The sequence below is a fragment of the Haliaeetus leucocephalus genome, unplaced genomic scaffold (genome assembly GCF_000737465.1).
Source record: "Haliaeetus leucocephalus isolate CR32 unplaced genomic scaffold, Haliaeetus_leucocephalus-4.0 Scaffold450, whole genome shotgun sequence".
Lineage (NCBI taxonomy): Eukaryota > Metazoa > Chordata > Aves > Accipitriformes > Accipitridae > Haliaeetus > Haliaeetus leucocephalus.
This window is the reverse complement of record NW_010972886.1, coordinates 15,547,327-15,571,385: the sequence shown is the minus strand read 5'-3', so window position 1 is coordinate 15,571,385 and position 24,059 is coordinate 15,547,327. Positions and strand designations below refer to the sequence as shown.

At 39.3% G+C, this 24,059-nt stretch overlaps 1 protein-coding gene across 3 annotated transcripts in view; it reads right to left on the bottom strand.

Annotated features, from left to right (window-relative positions):
- The window catches only part of PUS10 (pseudouridylate synthase 10), a 35,366-nt gene extending 11,360 nt beyond the window's left edge, over positions 1-24,006 (bottom strand). For 2 of the 3 annotated variants that reach the window (XR_774834.1, XM_010574839.1), the window contains exons 1-10: positions 23,950-24,006; positions 22,191-22,327; positions 19,794-20,060; positions 18,056-18,142; positions 11,607-11,641; positions 9,668-9,779; positions 7,903-7,964; positions 5,240-5,285; positions 2,387-2,451; positions 1,221-1,306 (exon numbers count right to left, since the gene is read on the bottom strand). Coding sequence is in view for 2 of the 3 variants with exons in the window: in XM_010574839.1 (XP_010573141.1) it covers positions 1,221-1,306; positions 2,387-2,451; positions 5,240-5,285; positions 7,903-7,964; positions 9,668-9,779; positions 11,607-11,641; positions 18,056-18,142; positions 19,794-20,060; positions 22,191-22,316 (886 nt within the window). In the remaining variant the exon portion in view is untranslated. The remainder of the gene's footprint in view (positions 1-1,220; positions 1,307-2,386; positions 2,452-5,239; positions 5,286-7,902; positions 7,965-9,667; positions 9,780-11,606; positions 11,642-18,055; positions 18,143-19,793; positions 20,061-22,190; positions 22,328-23,949) is intronic. The other variant, XM_010574840.1, reaches the window with a different exon arrangement.
- Positions 24,007-24,059: the final 53 nt, after the last annotated feature.

Below are 24,059 nucleotides of genomic sequence, written 5' to 3'. Positions count from 1 at the left end.
AACTGTCTAATCAGTAATTAAAAATAAGAAACAGGTATGTATAGAACATCAACATTCACTTTTGCATTTTTCTTTTCATTTTACATTTTCCTTTATTCAGGATTTGTACCATCCTTTTAAACACAGTATGCTGGATTTAAATTGCAGGTTTGGGGTTTTTTTAATAATCTGTTTGCATATGTTTAGATAAATGGTTGTTTATACACAGGACTGTGAGAAGGGTAGATACTCTTGCAGGCAGGTGATAAAAAAGTTGAATTGTCTCAACTCAGGGACACCAAGTGTTGTTGCATTACCTGTCTCACTCACTTATTTCAGATGCTATCTTGGTTTGGAGGGGGGTAACTGGAAAGAGCTAAGCTTTCCAAAATTTAACCTTTATTAATCCTATTAAGATTGGCAGGTTTGGGTGGAATAATATGCAGATAAATCCAGACGGTGAAAACCTCTGAATCCAAATCAAAATCCAAGCAAGTGAACAGCACTGCCAGGAGCTTATTTAGTGGGGAAGTGCCTTTCCCAAACCACGTGCTTATTATGAGGGGACATATTACAACTGCAAGATTTGCAGGGATAAAGGCTTTCTGAAGGGGGGAGCAAGCTTTGACAACAGCGCAAAATTCTTTGTTTCATAAACTGCTTCTGGATAAGCCCCCTTAACGAGCAGAGGCACAAAGAAAGTTTTTTTAAGTCTTCACATCACCCTGTGCTGTCTTTAGAAGACAAAACTCTTCCATCTCTCAAAGCAAAAGAAAAACAATGGCAAGGAAAAGCAGGATCTTCCTAAATATCCAGAAGGGAGGTGTGCACACACTGGGAGCAGCCAAAGTGACATGCTCCCCTCCTGCAGCTCCTACCATGGGAACCCTACCTTGGCCCTGATACCACTGTCTGCAGCTCCCACTTCTTTTCAACTATATTCCACCACACACTATCTCCAAGTTTAAATTCACAATGTAAGAGCAGGCAAATAGTTCTGATTTTAGCATGTTGATCTGTAATTTCTAAGTTTTGACAAAATCATGTCTTCAGCAAAGGCAAGTATGATTTCTTCCCCTTTCGAACAAGTCCACTCTTGGATAGAGCTAGATTTGTTTCTTTGCTCCTTTTATATATACTTAATTACAGGAATCAACATAGCAAGAATCTTCTTGGTCTCGTGGCAGTATTATAAGGTTATGTTTAAGACAACACAGCAGCAAATAAATGGATCACTTTACCAGCCACAAAAACTGCACCATTATTGCACTGAATTTCCAGAGCAACACAGAGGTTCTTTGGTGAACTTGGGGGACATGGAAAATGCCTGTATAAAAAAAGATTAAAAAACGCTAGTAATACCGGAACATGATGGAGCATTACCATAGCAATAATGGCATGAAAGATGACGACTTCAGTTACACAAAACACAGCTACAGCATAAACTCAGTATTCACAAAAGCTGGAACACCAAGAAATTGATAAACATTAAGCAAACCAAGAACACTGCATTGCAAATTCTTTTGTCAATCTGTCATCAAATATTATCGAAGTATAACACTCCAAAGTGTGCTAATAAGATGTACCGTATTATAGCTATAGCAATAATGAAACTAAATACTGCATGAAAACTATCTCCAGGATCTATCACTAAATCTTTGCTAGGAATCAAAGAAAAGAGCTGCGAAGACTTAGTGCAATTAAGCACAGTGAACTACAGAGAAAGTGTCTGTTGATGTCTTCCCACTGCCTGTGATTTTTACCATATTACAGCACTTGGTGTTTTCTTAAAAGTCAACTCCTAACATTTTGGAAATATGGGAAAAAGTCTTTCTTTGAAAGGCAAGCTTCTTTTTACAAGTCTAAGGTTCAAAATACAGAAGGAAGTTCCATGATTTCTAAATCTCTTCTGTGGTTTTGGGGATGTACATAAAGATTTTTGAATGTAAATGATTGGCAAAACTACAACAAACTGGTTTCACTTCTAACTGTTCTAAATCCCATGCCAGCCCTGAGATCTGCAGTGACGTACTGCTGAAAGCACAGAGCAGAACTGCAGCTCTGTGACCCGCAGTTTCTCCTCTGTGCTGCTCCTGAGATAATCAACCAATGAAGCATTTTTAGTAATGGAAAAAAGAGCATCATTTGTGTCATGTCCAGTTTTCAATCCTCTGTGGCTTAACTCAAGCATTTTAAGATTACCCCTTAATTAAAAGATTTGGAATGACTTTCTATTACCAGAAAAATAGAAAACAGAACACATTTTAACCAGTAAACTAGCAGAATTTAAACAACTAAAAGTTCTTTTATAGACACCTTACCACTACTTACGCACCTAATATTTTCCTCCCCATCCTAATTCTATACAAAAGCACAATACTAAGAACTAGTTTCAGTATGTACTTACTTCAGAAAATCCTCTTCTTTTATCTTCTCTAGGGCTTTTATAACTGCCATTCTAGTGAAAACAGACTGCACAGTGAAATAGAAAAATGAGTCAAGAACTAAGAGAGGATATGCCTAAGGAAGAAAAAAACCCTAAAACATACATATCATACACTTCTCACAATATAGTTTTTTCACTTATATTTTGTGTTTTCTTATACCTAAAAGCAACTCTATATGAGCAAGAACTCACTGTGATCTTAACCCTAACTTTAATAGGCCAACAAAGAGCAACAGGTAATTTTGCCAAAATCTATTCAAGTAACTTTACTCACAACATGAAAGCAATACAATTAATACAGCTTACAGATTGGAACATAACAGTTATTTAGTCGTAGAACCAAGATTTGCCCCTTTGTTTCTAGAAGACACATACAAACAGTAGTATACATTTCCTCACTCTGTTTTTACACAGAAAAAAATAACAAGTGCCACTGACTTTCAGCAGGTCTAAAGCTACTGTCATGCTTCCAAATAAACCTACTCCAACTCCTTAGAATATCCAATTGCTAAGCCTGCACTTTGGTTAGCTGAAAGAAATGTTAAGCATATCTCTGGAAACTATCTTTTTTCAGATGATATACAAAAGTGTGCAAAAGCAAGAACAAAAAAAGTAGTGCTTGGGAGCTCAGGTCCAAATTTGCAAAATAGATTAAAAACTGAATCCTAAATCCATGAAGAGAAACCTAAACCAGCTTCCCCATTTTCAAGAGTTAAGTATACCTAAGCCCCAGGTTTTATCTCAGTGACAGCAGGCAGCTAGTTCTTCTGAAATAAGACTGTTGAGTAGGTATCTGTTTATAAAGTTCAAAAGTTCATTCATACTCAGAAGGGCGGGCCCTGAATGGTAGGGCTTGGCAGTTCCTGAACTGTGGAAGGCAAGCAACTTCAGACTCCCAAGCTGCATCAGTTCACAAGGGTGAACTGATAGTAAAAGTAGTAATAATAGTACAGGCAGGAGCCACAGCTATCATGCATAGCCAGGTGCTGCTTTTGAGAACTCAAGTGAGGCTAAGGCAGAATACACAGAATTTAGATTCCTAGAACAGGAGAAACAAGTGTTGTAACAGGTGAGGTGGAATCCTACTTTAGGAAGGCTGAGGACAGTAGAAGGTGTCTAAATGAACCTCCTAATCAAAGCATGGTCAGCTATCAGATCAAACAATATTGCTCAGAGTTTTATCCAGTCAGGTCTTGAAATCCTCCAAGAATGGAGCCTGCACATCCTCCCTGCATAGCCTGTTCCACTGTCCAACTGTCCTCATGTTAAGAAGTTTTTTCTCTTATCTATTCCAAACCTCTCATTTCAACTTATTTCCACTGTCTCTTATCCTTCCACCATGCACTGTGATGAACAGCCTGGCTCCCTGTTCTCAATAATCTCTCTGTTGGTACGAGGGGGAGATTCAGTTAGGTCCTCCCAAAAGCCCTCTCTTCTCCAAGCTGAAGAAGTCCAGGTTCCTCAGCCTCTCTTCCTAGGGCATGTGCTGCAGGCCCCTGACTGTCTTGGTCACCTGCTGAATTTCCAGTTTAGTCTTTTTTGCAAACTGGATTGGGGATTTGGAAAAAACCTGAAAAATACTGGGTCACTGTTTGGGACAATTCAAGTCTTTGCTCTACTACAGAGTTCCTGGATGCCTTCAGGAAAGCTGCTATTTCTCCTTCTAAACATAAATTAGAGATAATAGCACTGCCCTTCCTTGTAGAACAGATGAACTAGAAAACCCTTAAACTAGCAGCAGGTTTAAATAACTATCTACAGCAAATGATACAGAAATTTTCACTCAGAACCCAGTTTTTCTACTACTTCTCTGATTAATACGGCCCTTGAAGCTAGCTTCAAGCACAGCTTCTTTATAAGGATGAACTGCTGACGCTCTTCAGAGTCAGTATTTTTTCTTCTAGATTCCCCTACATCTTGTTGCCTGTGTGGTTTTAACAGCCAGGCCCTGCTGATTTAGCTCCGTAAGTGGAATTTCCCCCCTTTAAAGAAAAGCAATACAGCAAGCACCAAGTTGTAACAATACAATCCTTCTAAAAAATGTCTTCCATTTATTGGTCAGGTGGAGTAGAGTAGGCAGAATTCCTGGGTCAGACTGTCTCTGCCAAATGTCGGCAGACTCTTCACCAGAAAGAATAAAAGGCCTTACATAGGCTTCTGATAGAAGTTACTTATTCTCCCTCTGATCACACCAACTGTCCTACTTATATCAGTTTCTCTCCAACTGTTTATTCTTCCATGTCCCCTTTTCTATCAATGATCGTGTGCCTGCTCAGGGTCTGCAACAAGTGGCAAGGTCCCTTTTCTTTCCTCCCCTCCTCTGAGATGGACAGCATAAAACCATCCTGCATGTATTGTGTCTTTCATTCAGATCAGAGGACATGAAAACCGCAGTGTGATCATTTCTCTTTTGGCTGCGGAGTCTCATCTTCACAATGCGACTTATCTGAACTGTTTCACCCACAGAGAGCTTGAGGATCATCTTTTATGCTACTTTTAATGCATAACAATCAAATTCCTAGATCTTAAGGGAGATATTTACAAAGAACATTCCTAAAATTACATCCTTTAGACAGTCTGGAAAACGAAATGACCTAAAGAAAAGCACCAAGCTTTTAGTCTTCCTAAGAAGAGAAATGTTAAATGAATAAAGGAGACAACTTTATTTTCAGACAATTCAAAACTAAAGAGAATTTTGATGAAGGAAAACCAGACATTAAACACTGACTGGATAGCCAGATAAGTTCTTCATTGTACCTACTGCTGTGAAATTCTGATTCTCAGAAAAGAAATACAACAATGATGAGATCCTACCTGTTTGTTCTTCGCTGGTTTGAAACAGTCTGGACAGGCTGTTGCTCTAAATACAGAAATGAAAATTAGCTGCTACTCTTACAGAAAAAGACATAAACAGACAGAAAGACTTATAAACATAGCATGTACATGGTCTTTGGATCTCGCATGTCCAGTATCTCATACGTCCAGTATCTCATACGTCCAGTATCTCACTTCCACAGCTTAGCACAGAGCAGATTTTAAAATTAAGTTTATCCTGAACCACAAATGGCAGAAGGTGTGCATTGCTTGAGCTAGAGAGAAATTATGGACAAAGGTGTGTAAGCCTATTTTGCTCTGATTAACACAAATGTGTCTCAGCTTTGAGATGGGATGGAAAAGCACACACGAAGTTTAGCTTTCAGTCCTTTCTAATCCTTCTCAATAAAGGTCATGATTAATGTTTAAGTTCTGTGCAAGATTTGCTGACATCTTGAAATCTATATTTGCTGTTCTAAGACAATGCACACTACAAACTAGAGATTCAAATCGCTGCTTCTGGATAGGAAAATTCAATTTACTACAGAAAAAGTAACCCCAGGTGTTCAATACCATTTGTGCTTTGCCTCTTCAAAAGGAAACTATTGGTCGTTTCACGAAAGTGAAAGCCAAGTCAGTGAAACACTTTTTCTGAGTACTATAGAGGAAGTTGCTGTTCCTATTAGTGGATTTCTATGTATGCAGTTAGAAATGATTTCTAGCCTACAACATAATTTATCATTCTTGCTGGTGCTTTTCAACACCTCTTTAACTACTTTAGACTATAAGGAAGCAGGTCTGACCTCTTGCTGTTTCTATACAAGCAACTTGCCTGGCCAGTTTGTGACACAAAGCATCACAAATTCCCTCTTCCAGATTTCAGTATCACCTTACCTTTAAATATAAATCTCCATATATAAACTAACAAAACCCAATTCAATCTTCCACGTCAAACCAAGGGTCATTTTAGCACACCTACCTACACATAATTGTGTAAGAACAAGCTTGAGAGATGAGAAATTGCAGATGCCACACTTGGAAATCCCACCCAAAAGCATACTTGGAGGACTTCTCCAGGTTGAGACAAGGTCCTACCTGGCTTCCATAAAAACCATGACTGTCATTACTAAAGCTGGGCCAATTGCCAAATTTACCGTATTTACACCAAAACCAAACCATTGCCTCAGAATATGCCCAGAGCTAGCCATTCACATATGCAGAATGCCTTGACACCTGAGAAACTACTATGTAATTAAACTAGGTAATATACTGTCAGAAAAGTGTCTAAAACCTTAAAAACCTGCTATTTAATTATGCTACAAAGAGAAGGCAAAAAAAGGGATATTGTCAGGTCACATGGAATAAACCTGAGTAGTTGGAATGTGGAATGGAACTTCTTTACGGCTTTCACTTCTACAACTATTCCGCTTGGAGCACTGACATTGGCACCATAACATGCTCAACATCAAAGTTTTTGAAATGACACAAAAAAGACGGAAGGATGAGCTTAAAATAAGAGCTGAGAGGTTTCAGAGGAAGGAAGAGCACTGCGGAAAACAAGAACTGATCAAGTAAAATTAAATAAATAAGAACAAAAGGGTGCAGGATCCAGAAACACTTGCGTTTTTACAGGATTGCAGGTACCATTATTTAGAATTGTAGTTTGGCCGTACTACTTTCTCCCCCTTTTGCCCAGTCTTGAAGAAGCTGGAAAGATGTTCAGCAAACACTGGTAGTCAATTCTTACTAATACCTGGTCTGTCACCAAGCATGTGTTCCCTCATCCCCCACCCCAAGACAAATGAAAGATGCAGTTGTTGAAAACCAAGAAGGTGGCAGATTCGGCATTCAAACAAAGATCACAAATTGCAAGAAGGGGTAAAATCAGGGAAATATATAAAGACTGCAAAGGAAATCTCTAGTCTCAAGACATTCACCATGCAACAGCGAAGTCTATGCCAAGCCTCTTTCTATGCTAAGATTTAACTTGCAGTAGGAGGACAAGTGATGAAACTGAGTGAAACTGAAGTTTTCCAGGAAGCATCAGCAAACAGGAAGAGTGAACCTCATTATCCAGAATACACTACAGCTAGATTTTGAGAAATCAGATTAAATGGCAGCTAAATTTACAGAAATATTTTGCTTCTTTATGTATAGCAGATGCCCTACTGGGCCAGGCCAAAAACTATGTGTAGTGGCCGGGGAACTTCTGTTTGGTTTAAACAACCAGCAAAGTTGGATTAACTCACTTAAAGTCTTCCCTCCCATCCATGTCTCCTATAAGAGCAGGAAAACTGAGGCATGACCTCAGAAGATTCCCCCACCTGCAACTATATGGTTTGAATTTATTTTTTAAAATGATACAGCAATATTGAAGAGGGTAATGACTTTGAAAAGGGCTGAAATTGAACAACTTATCTGAATGTTCTCCATCCAGTTCAAATAAAAATTCTGGACTATTTTGTTTATTGGCTTTAAAGCACAGAATTAACCAGAGATGGGGTAACTTTAAGCTCTGCAACTCTATCTGAATATAAGGAAGTTTAGATGCAGGCCCCATTCTAGTTTATAAACACTGCATATTCTCATCTGTAGCAAATCCAAACGAACAACGTTGCGCAATATTTAGATAAAGATCTTTTGTTATTTATACAGAAACTTACAGGAAATGGCACTCCTCGTCTGTTTCTGGGTGAGCAAAGACCACGCTAACTTCAAACAAACTCTAATTAAAAAAAAAGGAAGAAGAAGGTAATAGTTTTTTAAACAAACAGGGAGGATATTCTCAAGCATCCTTATTGTAGTGTTAGGAAAACAGTAAAGAAGTAGACAAAAGAGAAAGTAACCCAGTTATTCTACAACATCATCTAAAGACATTAAAACGTGTGCCATAATAGCATTTGCATTTCTGAAGTAACCAAAGATTATCTGAGTGCACTTCAAAAACATGAGTGACCTACACATCATAGATACTGGCCCCATTTTGCACAGGGGGAACTGAGTCAGAGACAGCGTATGCTCAAAGCCTATTACGGTCACTAAACTTCACAAACCTTCTGGGAGAGCAGCACACAGCGTGGAATAAAGATAAAAACCCTGTAGTAGTCACCACTGTAAAATTTTGTCAGGGGCTTCGTTTGCAATGACTGGATGGCCTTGGGGCAAAGAAAGGCAACATGTCCTAGTGGATTGACAGCTAGACCAGAAACTCTAGTGTAATCTCAGTTCTACCCCCAATTCCCTCTTTGGCCTTGGGCAAACAACACTCATTACTTCTGTTATTCAGATACCAGAACACCTCAAGAGGGCTATTGAAAAGATTGGCTAATATTCAAGTGCCTTGTAGATAAAAAGCACTAGACAAGTAACTTTTATGGTACAATGATGTCTGGAGTGGCTCAGTGCCTAAGTGTTGTAGAGCTTTTGCTAACTTGGTATCTAAGAAGTTTGTTTCTTCTTGGATCATCTTCAGGGTAACTGAGTGTTTCTTTCTTCACTAAGACAAAAGGCATGCTTTTGATTAGCACTCCTGGGAAAAGACAATCTGTAATTATTATGGAAGCTGACAAATCAACGTAAAGACTAAGTGAGTCTAGTCCTGGGGTCAGTACTATGGCTGATGACAGGTAAAAACTGCAGACTGCCTTGTCCTCAGCAGGAATTTTTGCCGTGTTTGCAGAAATTTTACATTCAAGATGATGGTGTTTCTGAATTTGTCTGGCAACATCTGAATGTCATGTTCAGTCAATGTAATTCAGAAACATTTTAAGAATGTTAGTCAGAATCTGGAAGTTGAAAACAGGGTTTGAAAAAACATGTCTATTGCCTACTTACAGGTATTGCAGGTTCAAACATGCCTATGTCAAGCATTCATTAAAGTGAACAAGGACCAGTCTTTCCTCTTTCCATATATTTCAGAAATATATTTTATCCATAGAATTTAACATGCTAACAACCTGAACAATTCATCTCACACAGCAGTAACAGTGTTGACAGTAACAGGAGAGCAAAGAAGGAATGTGTGTGTGAGCATTCCTTACCCTCTGGAAAACAGAGATCCTGGAAAATGAGAAAACCAAAAAAGTCTTAATGATAAAAGGAGGATGGCAGCCAAGAGCAAGAGATTTAGCAAAAGACTACAATGGTTTCAGGAGATGCAGTGATCTATGTGTACAAAAATGAAGATTGGACCCCTCAGTACTGAGACTTGGAGATCTCCAGCTAAAAGAGCTTCCCCCCTACTTCCCCCTACAGTGAATGTAAGAGCAGTGCAACTTGTTTATCTCTTAATGAGGGGAAAAAAAAGTATATATATTTTTTCCCCTCGTACATATAAGTGTATAAATATATGTATACACACACACAAATACATATAAAAAAAGGAAAAAAAACAGAGAGAAAAAAAGCTTTTTCTTATTTATACGACACCTTTCCATCAGCAGGAACACCCAATTCCTCTGACAACTGGGGATGAATAATCCACTTATAAGCTTCTTTCAGCTGAACAATGTCATCCTTTGCCAAGGAAAGGCCCAGATTTCTGAATCACAAAGAAATAATAACTTGTACAGGGGTCTGTCAAAGATAGATACATGACATATAATATTTCAAGACAAGCTTAAGTAACTAGTGCCAGGTAAACAAGCAATGCATGAATAAAAAAGGACAAAAGTACTAAGCATACAGACCATGGCATGAAAGAATGAAAGGCTGTTCCAAGACCTCCTATAACAGCACTGAATCTTTGTATTGAATTAACAAACAAAGTGTTGAGGAAACATTAAGGCCAGACCAGGATTCCAATTAAGATGCTTCCCAATAAACACATAAGAGTTTGGCAGGGAGTAACTAAAGGTATTTGAGCTACAGTCAGCTCAAGCACAGGTAGGACTATGTTACCTCCTCCCTCCCTGCCTCTGGCCTTGCATTCCTGCCAGCACTTGCACGCTGACACTACACAGCATGGGAAGTAATACCAGTCCATTGATCCCATTTAAAGCAAACCCTAATCCACCAAAAAATAAGTTTTGTTTTTCAGCCACCTCAGTGAGGTGATCAGGTCTCCCAGTGGTCGCATAAGCACTTACGTTAACGCAAGAAAGACAGAAAGTACACGCAGGTGGAGGCAAGATCCTTCTGATAGTAGATCAACATATAGTTCAGCTTAAGTAAACTGAGTATCTGGATCCTGCAGGGCAGCACCTGTGCTACTTGCTAAGGAGCCTCTTGTACAGTTTCCACCCTAAGCAATATCTTGTTTTGCCCTGTTTCTATTTGCCAGTGGGTTTTTTTTTCACTAACATTTAAATATAGATTCTTTTTTTTCCTGTGTAAAAGAACATGCACTGAGGAAACTCATGCCATAGCTTCATGGTAGATCAAAAGTTGCAAAAGTCTTTCCAGAGCCTACCTGGAGAAGAGCTGAGAAAGAGATGCACAAAAATTCTTTGTTTACAAAAACAAAGAATCAAGCATTTAAATTGATTTCAGAACACTGAGGTATAAAAAAGAAGAGTCAAAACTAACTTGCAGCCACTGCACTAGTATCTTTCTCGCTACACTACTGACTCTTCACCATTATCTAACAATTTTCAGTTACTATTAATGTAAGCTAAACCTGATATGGTGGCAAAATGCAGAGGTCTGTATTTCATTATGTCTGCTATGTACAAGAAGATTCTGGCTCACAGATGGCATCATGGCACCTCTCAGGACCATTAAGTTAACTCAAAGCTGTACAGTTGGACAGACAGCCTCCAAGTTGAAACACCACGTGCTAGCTATAATCACACCATGAGGCAAAAGAGATAAGAAACCCCCAAAAAGGTCAAACCAAGTCAAAAAAAAAAACCCCAAACCCCCACAAAAAACAGCTGCCACCTATCCTCTGTAAGCATCAAGTAAAGTGGACAACTGGAAAAGACTATAAAATCAACTTGTGGCCTGCTCAACATTTAGAGACAAACGCTGTCTACATAAAAGAGTTCTTGTCAGACAGTCAGCAAGAGCTATGGACAATAAAAAATAATAATAATAAAAAAAAATTACAGCACATCCCAATTCTGAATTTCCTTATGCTTAGTTTTAAAGGTACAAAGTTAAAATCTTGGCCAAGGACATAGGAAGTGAGCCTACATATTCCACAACTGTTAGCAGTATATGAAAGGAACAGTCTTGACTTCAAAAATACAGCCTTAATTGCTTGGTTACAATTTTTTCTTAACATCTCAGCAGGTCCACTGCATTAAGTGGTTTCTGATTTCTGCTACACTGGAAAAAAGTTATAGTAAGAGTATCTCTCCTTTCTCTAAATCTGGAGAACTCTCTAATAGAGGTGGTATGAAGGTTGCCAAAAGAAATTACTCACCCCATTTCCTGTTTTACCAGCAGCCAAGCAGCACGCTATAGGTCACCAGCCATGCCCAGGAAGAAGAGAGAAAAAGAAAAAAAAAAAAAAAAAAAAAAAGAAAGGGAAATTAAGGCTCAAAACTCCCAACAATCTGAGACACTGTTAGCAGAAGGAAAAATGTTTTAAAAACTCAGGACAAAAAGGAAGCATTAGGATTTTAATTTAGCTTTTGCTTTAGAAGATAGAATTGGTGTTTGTTTTTATTTGTAAGACATCACTTTGCAATTCACCTCAAATCCTATCTGGCTTTAAAAAAAGACTGGACTGCATTAAACACACTTTGAAACTGGCTATTAATGCTATAACTAGAAAAAGACTCTGACAGCCTAAGTCAAGTGCAACTAGCAGTTATCTACAGAGAAATAAAAAAAAAAAAGTGTCTAAATGCATGGTATATGAAAACGTGATTCAACACATAGATTAAAAAAAATCAAATTCGGTTACCATCCATTATAAAAAACATGACATAAAAGACATACTTGGTCTTATGGTAATCGTTAACCTTTTCCCTGAGGACTGCCCCCTTATTTAAAGCACACCACTTAGTTTAGGAGACATGGACTGAATGTGAGAAAGCTGAGGACCAGAAGGAATAATTCTAGAAATCAGAGGGAGCTTTTAGTACCAATGCTCGAGTTCACTAACAGTTATCACACAGCATACATGGGAATGGCTGGAAGATGTGATCTGAGAACCATGGGCAGATTCAACCTTGAATTCTCCCTTTTCATTTCCCAATTGTCCCTCTGTTGCTCTGTGCAGATTCTCTGTGAATACCACCTTCTGCAGCTCCTGATACACTTCTGTCCATATGTGACCATAGGATAATTCAGGGACCTCAGGAGGTCTCTATCCAACCTTGTCCTTATAGCAGAATCTGCTATGAAATCAGACAAGGTTGCTCAGGGCTCTATCCAATTGAGTTCTTGACATGTCCAGTAATGGAGACTGCACCACCTCTTTGGACAACCTGCTCTAATGCGTGATTGTCCTCAATCTGTGCATTGTAAATACTTCCTCAAACTCTACTCCTCTCCTCTAGCAGCCTTATATATGTAAAGAAACATAATGTAGCAGGCCCCTTAGATGTGACACTGCCCAGGAAAGACCTATCACTTAGGTGTCCCAGCCAACAAATGGAAATCAGCAGTAGAAGAATTAACAATGCTTATAACAAAGGTCAAAAGCAGAATTAAAATTACCAGTGGTATGAAAGGACAATAGAAAAATACAAAAGTAAGCACAAAGAAGCAACATCCATCAGATCAGTGCAACACAAATGGACTTGAACAAATTTTAAAACTATCATGAAATTGAAGACTTCCAAACAACATTGCTTATGCCCAAAGCTTCCAAAAGCATCTCTTTCCCAAACTCTGCTCTAGGGAGCCAAATATTTTAGAGGTGCATCTCTTTGCAGTCTCACTCACTTTTCTTTGTACTGACATATTGATTCTACAAAATGATCTATTACTTCAGTGTAGTAATTGTTCAGCACTTTAGTCTTTAAATTTTGCCTCTGCATGGGCCAAGAGTGACTGCCATTCTCTACACCACAATGAAGACATACCTTACTAAAATGAAGTGCATTGCCGTTAACCAGAATTTTAACTGTGACCCCAAACGGCCTTTCTATTAGGTCTTTAATTAAGTGGAAAAAAAAGTGATGTTGGACACAGTTATTCAGACAACCGTACAATGTTTCCATTTCAACTGAATGCCTATCAGTGCAAAATCAATTAATAAGAACCGCCCCCCCCTCAAAAATTCCTACAAGGAAGCAAAAACAATAACATTTTCAGTTCTTCCTCTACTAACAACAACAACGAAACACATTGAGACTGGCAGGATACCACTTAACTGGTATCCTTAATAGAACCTGTAATGTCAATACACAGCCTGGACACCTAGTCTCACCATCCCCACTGAAGATGAATTGCAAAAAATCAAGTTGTTTGGCTTGAAGCAACTACAATGAAAATATCAGAATTAGTTGTTTTCAATCTGTGGACTACAGACTACTAGGAATTTGTCAGAGAAAGGTGACTCCATACGCTTGTCATACAACCATATACACATATACAATGTCCAAAAGAGTTGGTATCTCAAAATCGGTGAACTCCACTGGTTCAAATTCTTCACAATTTTAAATCCCTTCCCTGTCTTTCACTCTTCATATATGGTGCTTTAAGAATAACCTCCCCCCCAAACCCTGTTGAAAGAATTACTGTCTATTGTCAAGGAAATAATTCTAATGAAGAGGTTTGAAAACATGTATCAAATTTAAAAGGAGCAGAGCCAAGATCACATCATCTTTTCATTGATATCAAAAGGAACCACATCACAGATCTCTTTTACATGCTAATAGAGGAACTCAAAAAAAAAAAAGTCTATTATCCTTCCTTTGGTACATCTAAAAGAATGAGGGAATCCTAAAAACAATGCTAGAAATATTGAAGGGAGAGGACACAAACTTTGTTAGATACATGATATACAAAACTGCATGCTACTGAACAAAATAAATACAGTATTGATGGAATACTGTTTACTCAAATTCACTGTGATTCATTATCCTGCATAAGTAGACAGTATAAGACTGCTTCACAAAACACCATGAAGTATATTGTAATCTTGTTTGCATAATAACCCAGATAAAATCATAAAGAAAAAGTTTCCAATTGAAATTCCTTGAACATAATTCTGAACTAGAGAATATGACAACCATAGAACTGGGTCTAGAAATCTGCATTTGACAAATGCAATTTAAAAAATTTCACATGCCTTGATTTAAAGCACATGTAGGTTTGGTACTCAGTCAGGTGGCTAATCTCACTCCTTTCCCCTGTTTTATAGGGGTACGATTACAAAATAGAGAAAACCGCATGTGAGTAGCTATGCTAAAATGAGATGCCGGGTCAAATTTCATCTCCTCTCTCCTGACTTCAGAACTGAAAGAGAATTAAAGAAATTACTTTTCCCCTTCAATTAAGAGGAAGCAATAGAGTAGGGTACTGTGAGCACAGAAGCCAAAAGATCCCAAATTCCAAATCACATTCAACCACCAAGCCAGCCAAACTCCTCTACTCCTATGCCTTCATTCCCCTGCTCCACTCTCTCCCAGCTGTATGTGAAGCAGGGGATCAGATCCCTCTACTTCATAATTACTTTATGTTTGTGAAGTGGTTTGAAAATGAAAAATGCTCATTACAGAGCTCAAGCCTGCAGGGCAATGCTTAACAGCAAATATATTTCTGAAATACACTGGCTCAGGCACTATATTGATTACAAGCTGCAGGATATTATTCTAATGCTATCTGAGGGATCACAGTGGCAACAGTTGAAATACCATGTGCAATCCCAGCCACACCATTAGAAAGGGCTTCAAGATGGGGAATTCCATGATGAGGTATACACAGTCCTACAGGGAGTAATGACTACAGATGCTATTTGCATCAATGTCCTTGTAGGAGGTACCAGGATGATGGATCACAACTGAGACTACAGACATAGCTAACAGTCACCCTTTTGAAGGGCATGACTCACTTCATATTCTAATATAGTTGTCTGACATAAACTTGGGACTCTTGTATTTATGATTTATTTTAATCAAATATCCTACTTGTGCAAAGAGGTGATAGCTTCTTTGCATTACAGATACAAATACTATGCAAATGTAAATTTTATGTCTCACTCTTCTTCAGCTCCCATCATACGTTTTAGAGTTGGCAGGATGACAACTGTCATAATTAAATTAGTTGAAGGTAATATTAAAAGGCAGTTTCTGATTTTTTGTTAAAAGGAAGTCAGAAAATCTGTGTGTCATACAAAAGGTCAATGGGAGGGAGGCTGTCTTTGGGGTGTCCTTTTATGATAAAATTACATATGTTCTCGTACAGTGCAGTTCAAAGAATTAAAAGCAATATTTAACAAAAGACCTCTTTTCAACACAAAGCATTTTGAGATATTTGAGATATTCTGACTTTATATTACTTTCTGCTTTTCTGTAACTGTAAAACTGGAACTGTTTTTTACCAATTTTCTGAAGTGATAAAGGGACAGGTGATAAATAACCCCCCATGATTTTAAAGAGGTTCTTTCTCCACCATCACCCATTTTCGCCACTTCAGTTAGAGCATAGCTACACAAACAGCTGCTTTAGCATTTGGCAAGACTGAAGGGATGGAATAGAAGGGACAGCAGGAACTTCCTAATGCAGACCTGCTCCCAGACGAACTGAAACTGTTTCCAAAGAGAACAAATCTGGTTTTGGAGCTTCCTACTCACTCATCTCACTCTACCTATTCATTTCTGGACCCACACCACAACTTGTATTCCCTTGGCTGTACCAAGCACTTTAGTATTGTTTGTTTGCTTTAACATAGCGACAAGATACCTTGAATGAAGCAGATGGACAGGTTAAAAATTACATCTCATCCTTTTTATCACACTAATAATTTATTGCACTTAGAAGACAAAGCTGTTATAAAGTAATAAATCTGGGTTTCTAGCAACTGCATTTGCCAAGTCAGTTTTCCCAGTCCACACAGTCTCAGTGTATCATCAACATTTCAATCAGCAAGAGGAACTCTCTAAAGCAAACTATTATTTTTTGCTTCCAGTTACAGCCAAGGCTGCCTCCAAAGCAGACAGACACACTTGCCCTGCTTGTTCAGATTAGTGCAAGAATGTCACTGAGCTAGAACTGCAATGCAACAACACCCTCTACCGAGGCATTCTGGCAAAGACCCACAAGGAGGGTGAGGAAGAACAGCATCAAATTCTTCTTTCCTCGCCTCCATCATTATATAGCTATGCTATGAAAAAAAAAAAAAAAAAGAGGTTATTTTTAAGCTAGATAAACTATAGCTGTCAAGCTAAAGATGCATAATGGAAATGTATTAAGAACCTGGTAACTTGGGAATTGCAGGTGGGACTCTAGCTGAAAGATTCTGTGCATCACTGTTTTTTGCTCATTGAGGCTATAATGAATAGAGTAAGGGAGGTCTCAGTAATGACTAGCAAAGATAGACTGAAAATGGAAAAGACCTGATCAATAGTACCCTAAAAATAAAAAGGCTCTTCTTTTTTTAAACACCTAAGCTTACACCAGGCATAAAGTTGGAGTAAGTCTGACCTACATTTGGAGTTTTACAGAGCATCATGGGCACACAAGCATGCATCCATATACTCACCTAGCCTAAAAGTGGTTTTTTGACATATCTCATGTTTTGGATGACCATAAAATCAAATGGGAATAAGGGCAGTTCATGCAGCCAGAAAGCACACAGCAATTTGTTCTGGTATTATTTTACCAGATACAGTGGCAGCTGAGGCAAACACACCAACTATGCTCACTTTCAGATGGGAAGTAGAGAATCTTATGTTCAAGAAGTCTTAGAAGTAGAATATGTTAGCACAATACAGCTATTACACTGGCATTTGCCTGAGATGCCAGAACTAACAGGACAAAATCAACACTAAAAGTGTAGTAGATTATTTAACAATCAAACTGTGTGGGATGAGAATAGACCTAACCACAGGTTTATATATTAATCCAAGACCACCTCCACTTCTTTCTGCCATGTTCACTGAAGCTTCTACTACATCTTACCACAGCAGGCAGCTATCGTAAAGATTTACATGTTGCCTTTCAGAATAGTATTTTTGCATCGCTTTATATCAGAAAGCAGGGGAACGCCGTAAAACATCTCACAAGTAAGCAAAAATTGTTGCTTTACTGATCAAGTTATACTACACTTAGTATTCTCCCTCAATTAAAAAAAATAATTACCAGGGTTATACACTCCTCCATATTATCATTATCCTCTGTAATTAAATGTCTGAAATGTAAACAATTTAAGTTTGATTAAAATTGCCATCAAAATCGGTAGCTTTACAACTGCTATAAACCGTAGTTTTACAAATCTAGACTTTCAACAATGCCCAAGACAGGTGACTATTAAAATGCGTATTTTCACACCATTTAAAATTCTGAACAGTTAAAGAGTTCATCTTCAAATTCCTTCATTTGTATTCTGCACTACCAATTATCATTTATTTCAGGGAAGGCACCAGCTGTGCAGTTCCTTCTCTGAGAAGATCCACAAAGCAGAGCTGGCATCTGTACCAAAGGGAACAATACACTGAGGGTTTAAAGAAACTCCTTTTAGATTTTCAGACGTAAAGTAACTCCTGGGCTAACTGAAAACTGAAGTGACTCAGACACTTTATTAATTAAAATAATACTCACCAAAAAGGAAGGGGAGAGCAGACTTCACTTCTAGCATGTGTTTGTGGTTTTTTAAAACAATAGCAATTAAAAATCAAACCACCTCCAGCTTGTACATTCCACAGTTACTTTCTTTAATATGCATTTAAGTTATGAAGAAATATCCGTAAACACTTACCTCCCTAACAGACAGCTGTGGGGGTAGCGACATAGAAAATACAAAACTAGTGAACTGGTAGTCAGCGGAATTAACCTTTTGGCACACCTGTAAGAGAAAGATTTTTTTAATGTTAAACCACAGCAATGGAACTGAGTTGATAATCTTTTGCCATATTCTTTATTCTAGCGTAATCACTGTAAATCCATGTTAATACACATTCAGATAGATGCCAAACATACAAACCAGAGTAATCCCTAACATCTTACTGAAATACAAGCTTTTTTGTTCTGTTAATAAAAAAGTTACAAATAAACTGTACACTTATTGCTATGAAACAACCAAGCTCATTGTTTTAAGGCTAAGACCAATTGCATATCTTAGTGCAATGAATTACACCACAGTGACCAAAGGCTAGAACAGCTGACTCAGAATGTCTTTCTTCCTGGCAGTGATAAATTCTGTGACAATAAAAATGTTTAAGATCCCTGGATAAGACAGGAACAAACAGGTATCCACAGTATTAATTCATACTCACTCTTCATTGTAAAAAAATCACCTTTATCACTGGAAATAAAGTAAAAACCCAAACACACATCAAACATTTTAAAGTAGCCTAGTGAGAGCTGATGGCCAGATGTCCCTACTGGAAGTAAGCTTAAACACACACGGAGAAGTCATCCAAAAGGGGAGTGATTTTAGTGAGCGTTAAAGACAAATTCTGAGCTTTCAAGGTGAAATCGACATCTCAGATAAGGAAATTTCCTTATAAAATAATCAGGTTTTGTGGTGCCTTAACAAATGCTGTCAGATTTGCCATTGCTACTCAAGAGAGTAACTCCGAAACAAGTCTTAGAAGTGGATTCAGTAAAAGTATATATACTCTGCCAATGGAAACAAAAAAGAAACACCATGCACTGCAACAACAGAAACTATATACTACGCTTTCTGTTTAGTCCCATTTTTAGATATATTCATACTATTAAACCAAATTTTTTTCTATTAAAAGTCTATTAAACATCTCAAATGCAAGTGGGATTTTTCTAGCCAGTATTTCAGTTTGTCACATAAGCAATTTTATTCCTCAGAGATGATGTTTGCAACAGTCATTATGCCCATATTCTCTCCTAACTCATATTTTCTCCATTATCTACAATCTGTTGTATCACCAAAACATTTTCTTCCTCTGTGGCTTTCTAAATAGTAGTACATTGTAAAGACAGACTCATGCTATATTAGGAACATGTAGTTAAGCTGAAGAGCACAGCAGTTGATGTCTCCTCATTTTCCCTTCACACAAAAAAAGTGAAGAGAGGTCACCATTTAGAGTGAGGTTTTCCTTGTAATCTAAGCAGCTGAACCTCAAGTTATCTCCTAAATTCACGTAACCATGCATCTGTTAAGTCCTTTTCTTAGGAAAATGTGCGCCTGCATTCCTGCAGTCATTCCATTGCACCTGCATTGCTATTTTTTTTAAAAGCTACACTATGACAAGGCCTGGGTAAAATACGGTCACACCGACAAGTTTTCTTTCCTGGCTGCACAGGAGGTACACACACTGTCCGTGAGCAGTACGAAGCTGAATGGCGCCACCTACATTTCAAATATTCAAAATAGGTAATGTTTCCAGTTGTTTTCCAGTGTCTTTCAATTGTTTAACTGCATGGTGTTTTTAATTGCCAGCTCTATACTGTAGGTCCCAACACACACAAGCTCCAGAAAAAGTACATAGAAAGACTAAGAACAGGTATTTATTTACCTTTTTAACAAAGTCAACCTCGCAGAACTCTTGAAGAACTCCCAAACACACGTTGCAAACCTTCACAGCCAAGTTCTCCACTGCAGTATCTTCATTGTTAACCAAAGGAAACTGCTGGAGTCCTCCATTGTGGTTCACATCATCAGGCCCTTCTTCTGTGTGTTCAAGTCTGATTCTCTTACAAGGTGGATCAACTACATCAAAACAAACTGTATCTTCTTTTTCTTGATTTTTTTTCAAAAATTCTTTTAAATCCTTCATCAAATCCTAACACAAGCAGAGGAATTATACTGTTGTTGGTTTTTTTCTCTTTTCTCCAATGCCGTAACAAGCACTTATAAACACAATTCTAAAAGGTAGTACTAACCATTCCAGTTTAGCCTTGGTGTACATAATTAATAACTTGGAATTTCTACACAATTAAAAAGCTCCAAGCTGTATTTCTCTCAAAACATTATCCAGGGAAATTGAATTTTGCTGAACAGACTTGTTTATCATCCAAGAAGAGTGAAAACATTTTACAGATCTGACTTGCAGAAATGCATTTATCTTTGGCCCTATCACTATTCAATGAAAACAGATGTTTATTGCCTTTTTGTTTGTCATTATGTTAGCATTTAATCCCTCCAACTCCATTAGCCCAGATGACTAGGAAGAGAGTTGACTAGTATAGTATGAGAAGAAAATGAAAGCAGATACAGGTGAGGGTGAAATTAAATATAGAGAGGAAGAACTTCATATAAAGAGCAAAGCCTACAAAAATTAAAGGATGTGCTGGTAAGGAGAGAGAAGAATTACCTGCATGTCTCTGAATTTTAGGAAGGATGAGAGATAGAGGCAAGACATAGTTCCAAAAGAAAAATTTATTAAAACGTCTTCAGTAACAAAGACAGCAGTTACTGTGTTGTTGCAACTCAGAGGAAAACTACGTAGAGATGCAGAAGAATAAAAAATGGCATACAGAATGAAAACTTCTCAAATGATGGAAAATGGAAAAGGATAAAGAAGAAAGATGTTAAAAATGAATTCTGGAGAGTCTAAACTTAAATGAAGGTGAAAAAATCAAAGCAGACACCAGAAGATGCAAGCATAAAGACAAGGGATGAGACCAGGTAAACAGAGATGTTTATTTGGCCTACACAATGAGAGAGGTCTCAAAGAACAAATATGGAGGAAGATCAAATAGCCAAAACCAAGTTGAGGAGTATCAAACAGAAGAACAAAGGCAAGAATGATTGTGCACAGCTAGGAAAAATTTGAGGAACACTCAATTTCAGCACTAAGGTCAGCTAAAAAGGACACCTAATAACACTGTGTTTGACTGATTGAAAAAGGAAGATCTATCTTTAACCTGTGCTCCGCAATTCTTCAGTTACGTCCCCCTACCAATTCTACTGAAAGAAGAAGGAAGTATGAGGCAAAAAAGTTTGGAGCATAGATGGTTCCTCCTCTGCATCAGCTGCACTGCCCACAACCCCTTTACTACTTATTACATTAAAGGAAAAACAACAGAGGGAATAGTCATAGCTGCTGTGCTTCAAAAGTGATAGAGCCATGCTGTGCAGAAGCTAACATGCCCTGTTTTCTGGTGTCTTCAGGGAATACATAGCAACTTTCACAGTCAAACTTAACATTTAACCCACAACAATTGTTATTGTACGATTCTTGTAATTTCTCAAAATTTCAGTGTAGCACCAGTAATTTTTCATAACTCATTTTGCAAAGTGTTTTTGTCCTGGTTTCAGCTGGGATAGAGTTAATTTTCTTCCTAGCAGCTGGTATAGTGCTATGTTTTGGGTTCAGTATGAGAAGAATGTTGATAACACACTGATGTTTTCAGTTGTTGCTCAGTAGTATTTAGACTAAGTCAAGGATTTTTCAGCTTCTCATGCCCAGCCAGCAAGAAGGCTGGAAGGGCATAAGAAGTCTGGAGGGGACACAGCCAGGGCAGCCGATCCAAACAAGCCAAAGGGATATTCCATACCATGTGACGTCATGCTCAGTATATATACTGGGGGGAGCTGGCCGGGGGACACTGTGGCTTGGGGATTGGCTGGGTATCGGTCAGCAGGTGGTGAGCAATTGTATTACGCATCACTTGCTTTGTATATTCTATTATTATTACTATCATTTTCCCTTCCTTTTCTGTCCTATTAAACTGCCTTTATCTCAACCCATGAGTTTTACTTTTTTTTTCCAATCTCTCCTCCGTCCCACTGCGGGATGGGGAGTGAGCGAGCAGCTGTGTGGTGCTTAGCTGCCGGCTGGGGTTAAAACACGACAGTTTTCCTCTCAGGCAAAGAGCCCAAGAATGCAGCAACCTTCTCCTCCAGGGTAGTGCAAAGAACACTACATTCATATGTTCACACATTCTAATTAGGAATACAAAGAACAAACCTTGTACGGATGCCTATAAAGTGTCTGTGATCCCACACAGCAGAACCTCAAAATACACCGTGGGCAAGTACCAGTGTTCAGTAACAGCTGAACAATTGGTCTGTCCTTTTCTGTTAGTGAAGACATGTTGGATAATTCTAAAATTTAAAAAAGAAAAGAAAAAAGCTTAGAATAAACACAATTCAGCAATAAAAGGACTCACTTAACTGCACCATATTTAGAATCACTGGGGGGTTTTTTTTTTGTCTTCTAGAAAAAGTTGAGGATACATGTTTGTCTTAAATCAAAGGCACAACAGAACTGGAAGACAAACCCAAAAAGACCACTGACTCAGGGAAAAGCTTCTGTACTTCCTAGAAAAACCTGAAGTTGAGAGTTCTGACAAAGGTATGCTGAGCTTCTGCCCAGCTTTATCTTCAATAAAGTGTATTACGTGACACGTTATTCTTTACTGAATGGAGAAGGAGGGTGGAGCTAAGATATTAAACCAAATGTAAAATGGAAATTCCTTCTAAAATTGCAGCAACTAAAGAAACAATGTGTTAAAAGCACAGGAAAAAAAAGCTCCAAACAACAGATGCCATTCCCTTTTGTCATAAAAAGCCCTAAAGGCAAAGGAAGCCTTTTCTCTCCATCAGCCCCTTCAATTTTTTAAGATTTCTTACTTCCCATCCCAAATATAGGACTCCCATTTTTGTGAGAGATCTCAAAATGCTTTTTTTCCTAAAAGATTATGGCTAATTTGGTTTCCCATCATTCTCTCTGCCCAGAACTTTAGAAAAGACTAATTTCTTTGGCTGAAATTTAATAACAGGATAGAACTCTCAGCATTTTTTAGAAAAATATGGCAAAAGAGAGATGACCAGTGAGGTGCTCACCCTTACTGGCTGTCTAGAAAAGTTCAGGAGGCACATAAGAATAACCACAGTTGTTCAGATCAAAGGTTCAGTCAGTCTACTGTCACCCAAAGCGGGGATAAACAGATGCCCCGTGTGTGCAGGGCCTCTGTACCTCTGCCAAGTGCTCTCTGCCCCGTTATTTCTGGTTTGGGGGGTTCCTTTGACCTACTGCAGTTTGCCTGTTGGTAAACCTTAACAGATCTTTCCTCCAATCCTTCTCCAGCGTTTCTTTGAAATTCTTTCGCCTCTACATCCTTTGGCAAGGAACTCCACAATACCTACTGACAGACAGACCACCTGATCCTGTTTTGGGCTTAGCTCCTGCAGGGCAGCAGTTGATGTCCCCCGACTTTTTATATTGCGAGAAGCGGTGCAGAGGCAGGATATATTGGCGTTCTCCACGCCAGCCACGATCCGCGCACCGGTCCCCACGGAGCCGCTTCCCCCGCCGACACGCGGGACGTAAGGCACACGCCACACCGCTGCCCCCGCCCGCCCGCCCGCGATGGCGACGAGGCCAGCCCTGACCGGCGCCACGGCCGCGCAACGGGAAGCTCAAGCACCCCCGCTCCCGGCCCGACACCTCAGGTCTCGGGGAGAGGAGGGAGCCCCGTAACCCACCCCCACGCGCCAGCGCGCGCCCCCCGGCCGTTAGAGCCGTTACAGCTCCCCTCCCCCCGCCCCTGAGGCGCCTCGCGCGGGCTGAACGGGGCGGGGGAACGGGGACCGCTGAGCACAGGGCCGCCCTCCCCCAGGAGGCCGGAGGCGCCGCAGATGAGCTCCGGGCTCGCTCGCTCCCTCCCTCCCTCCCGCCCGCCCCCCGCCCCGCTCCGCCCCGCTCCCCGGGGGGAAGCGATCACCTCGCTGCGCCCCTCGGTCCACGCGGGGCCTCGCCCTCCCCCCTTCCCGGGCGGCCAGCGGAGCAGGCACAGGCTTGCGCAGCGGCGAGGCAGAGCGCATCGATGGGCCG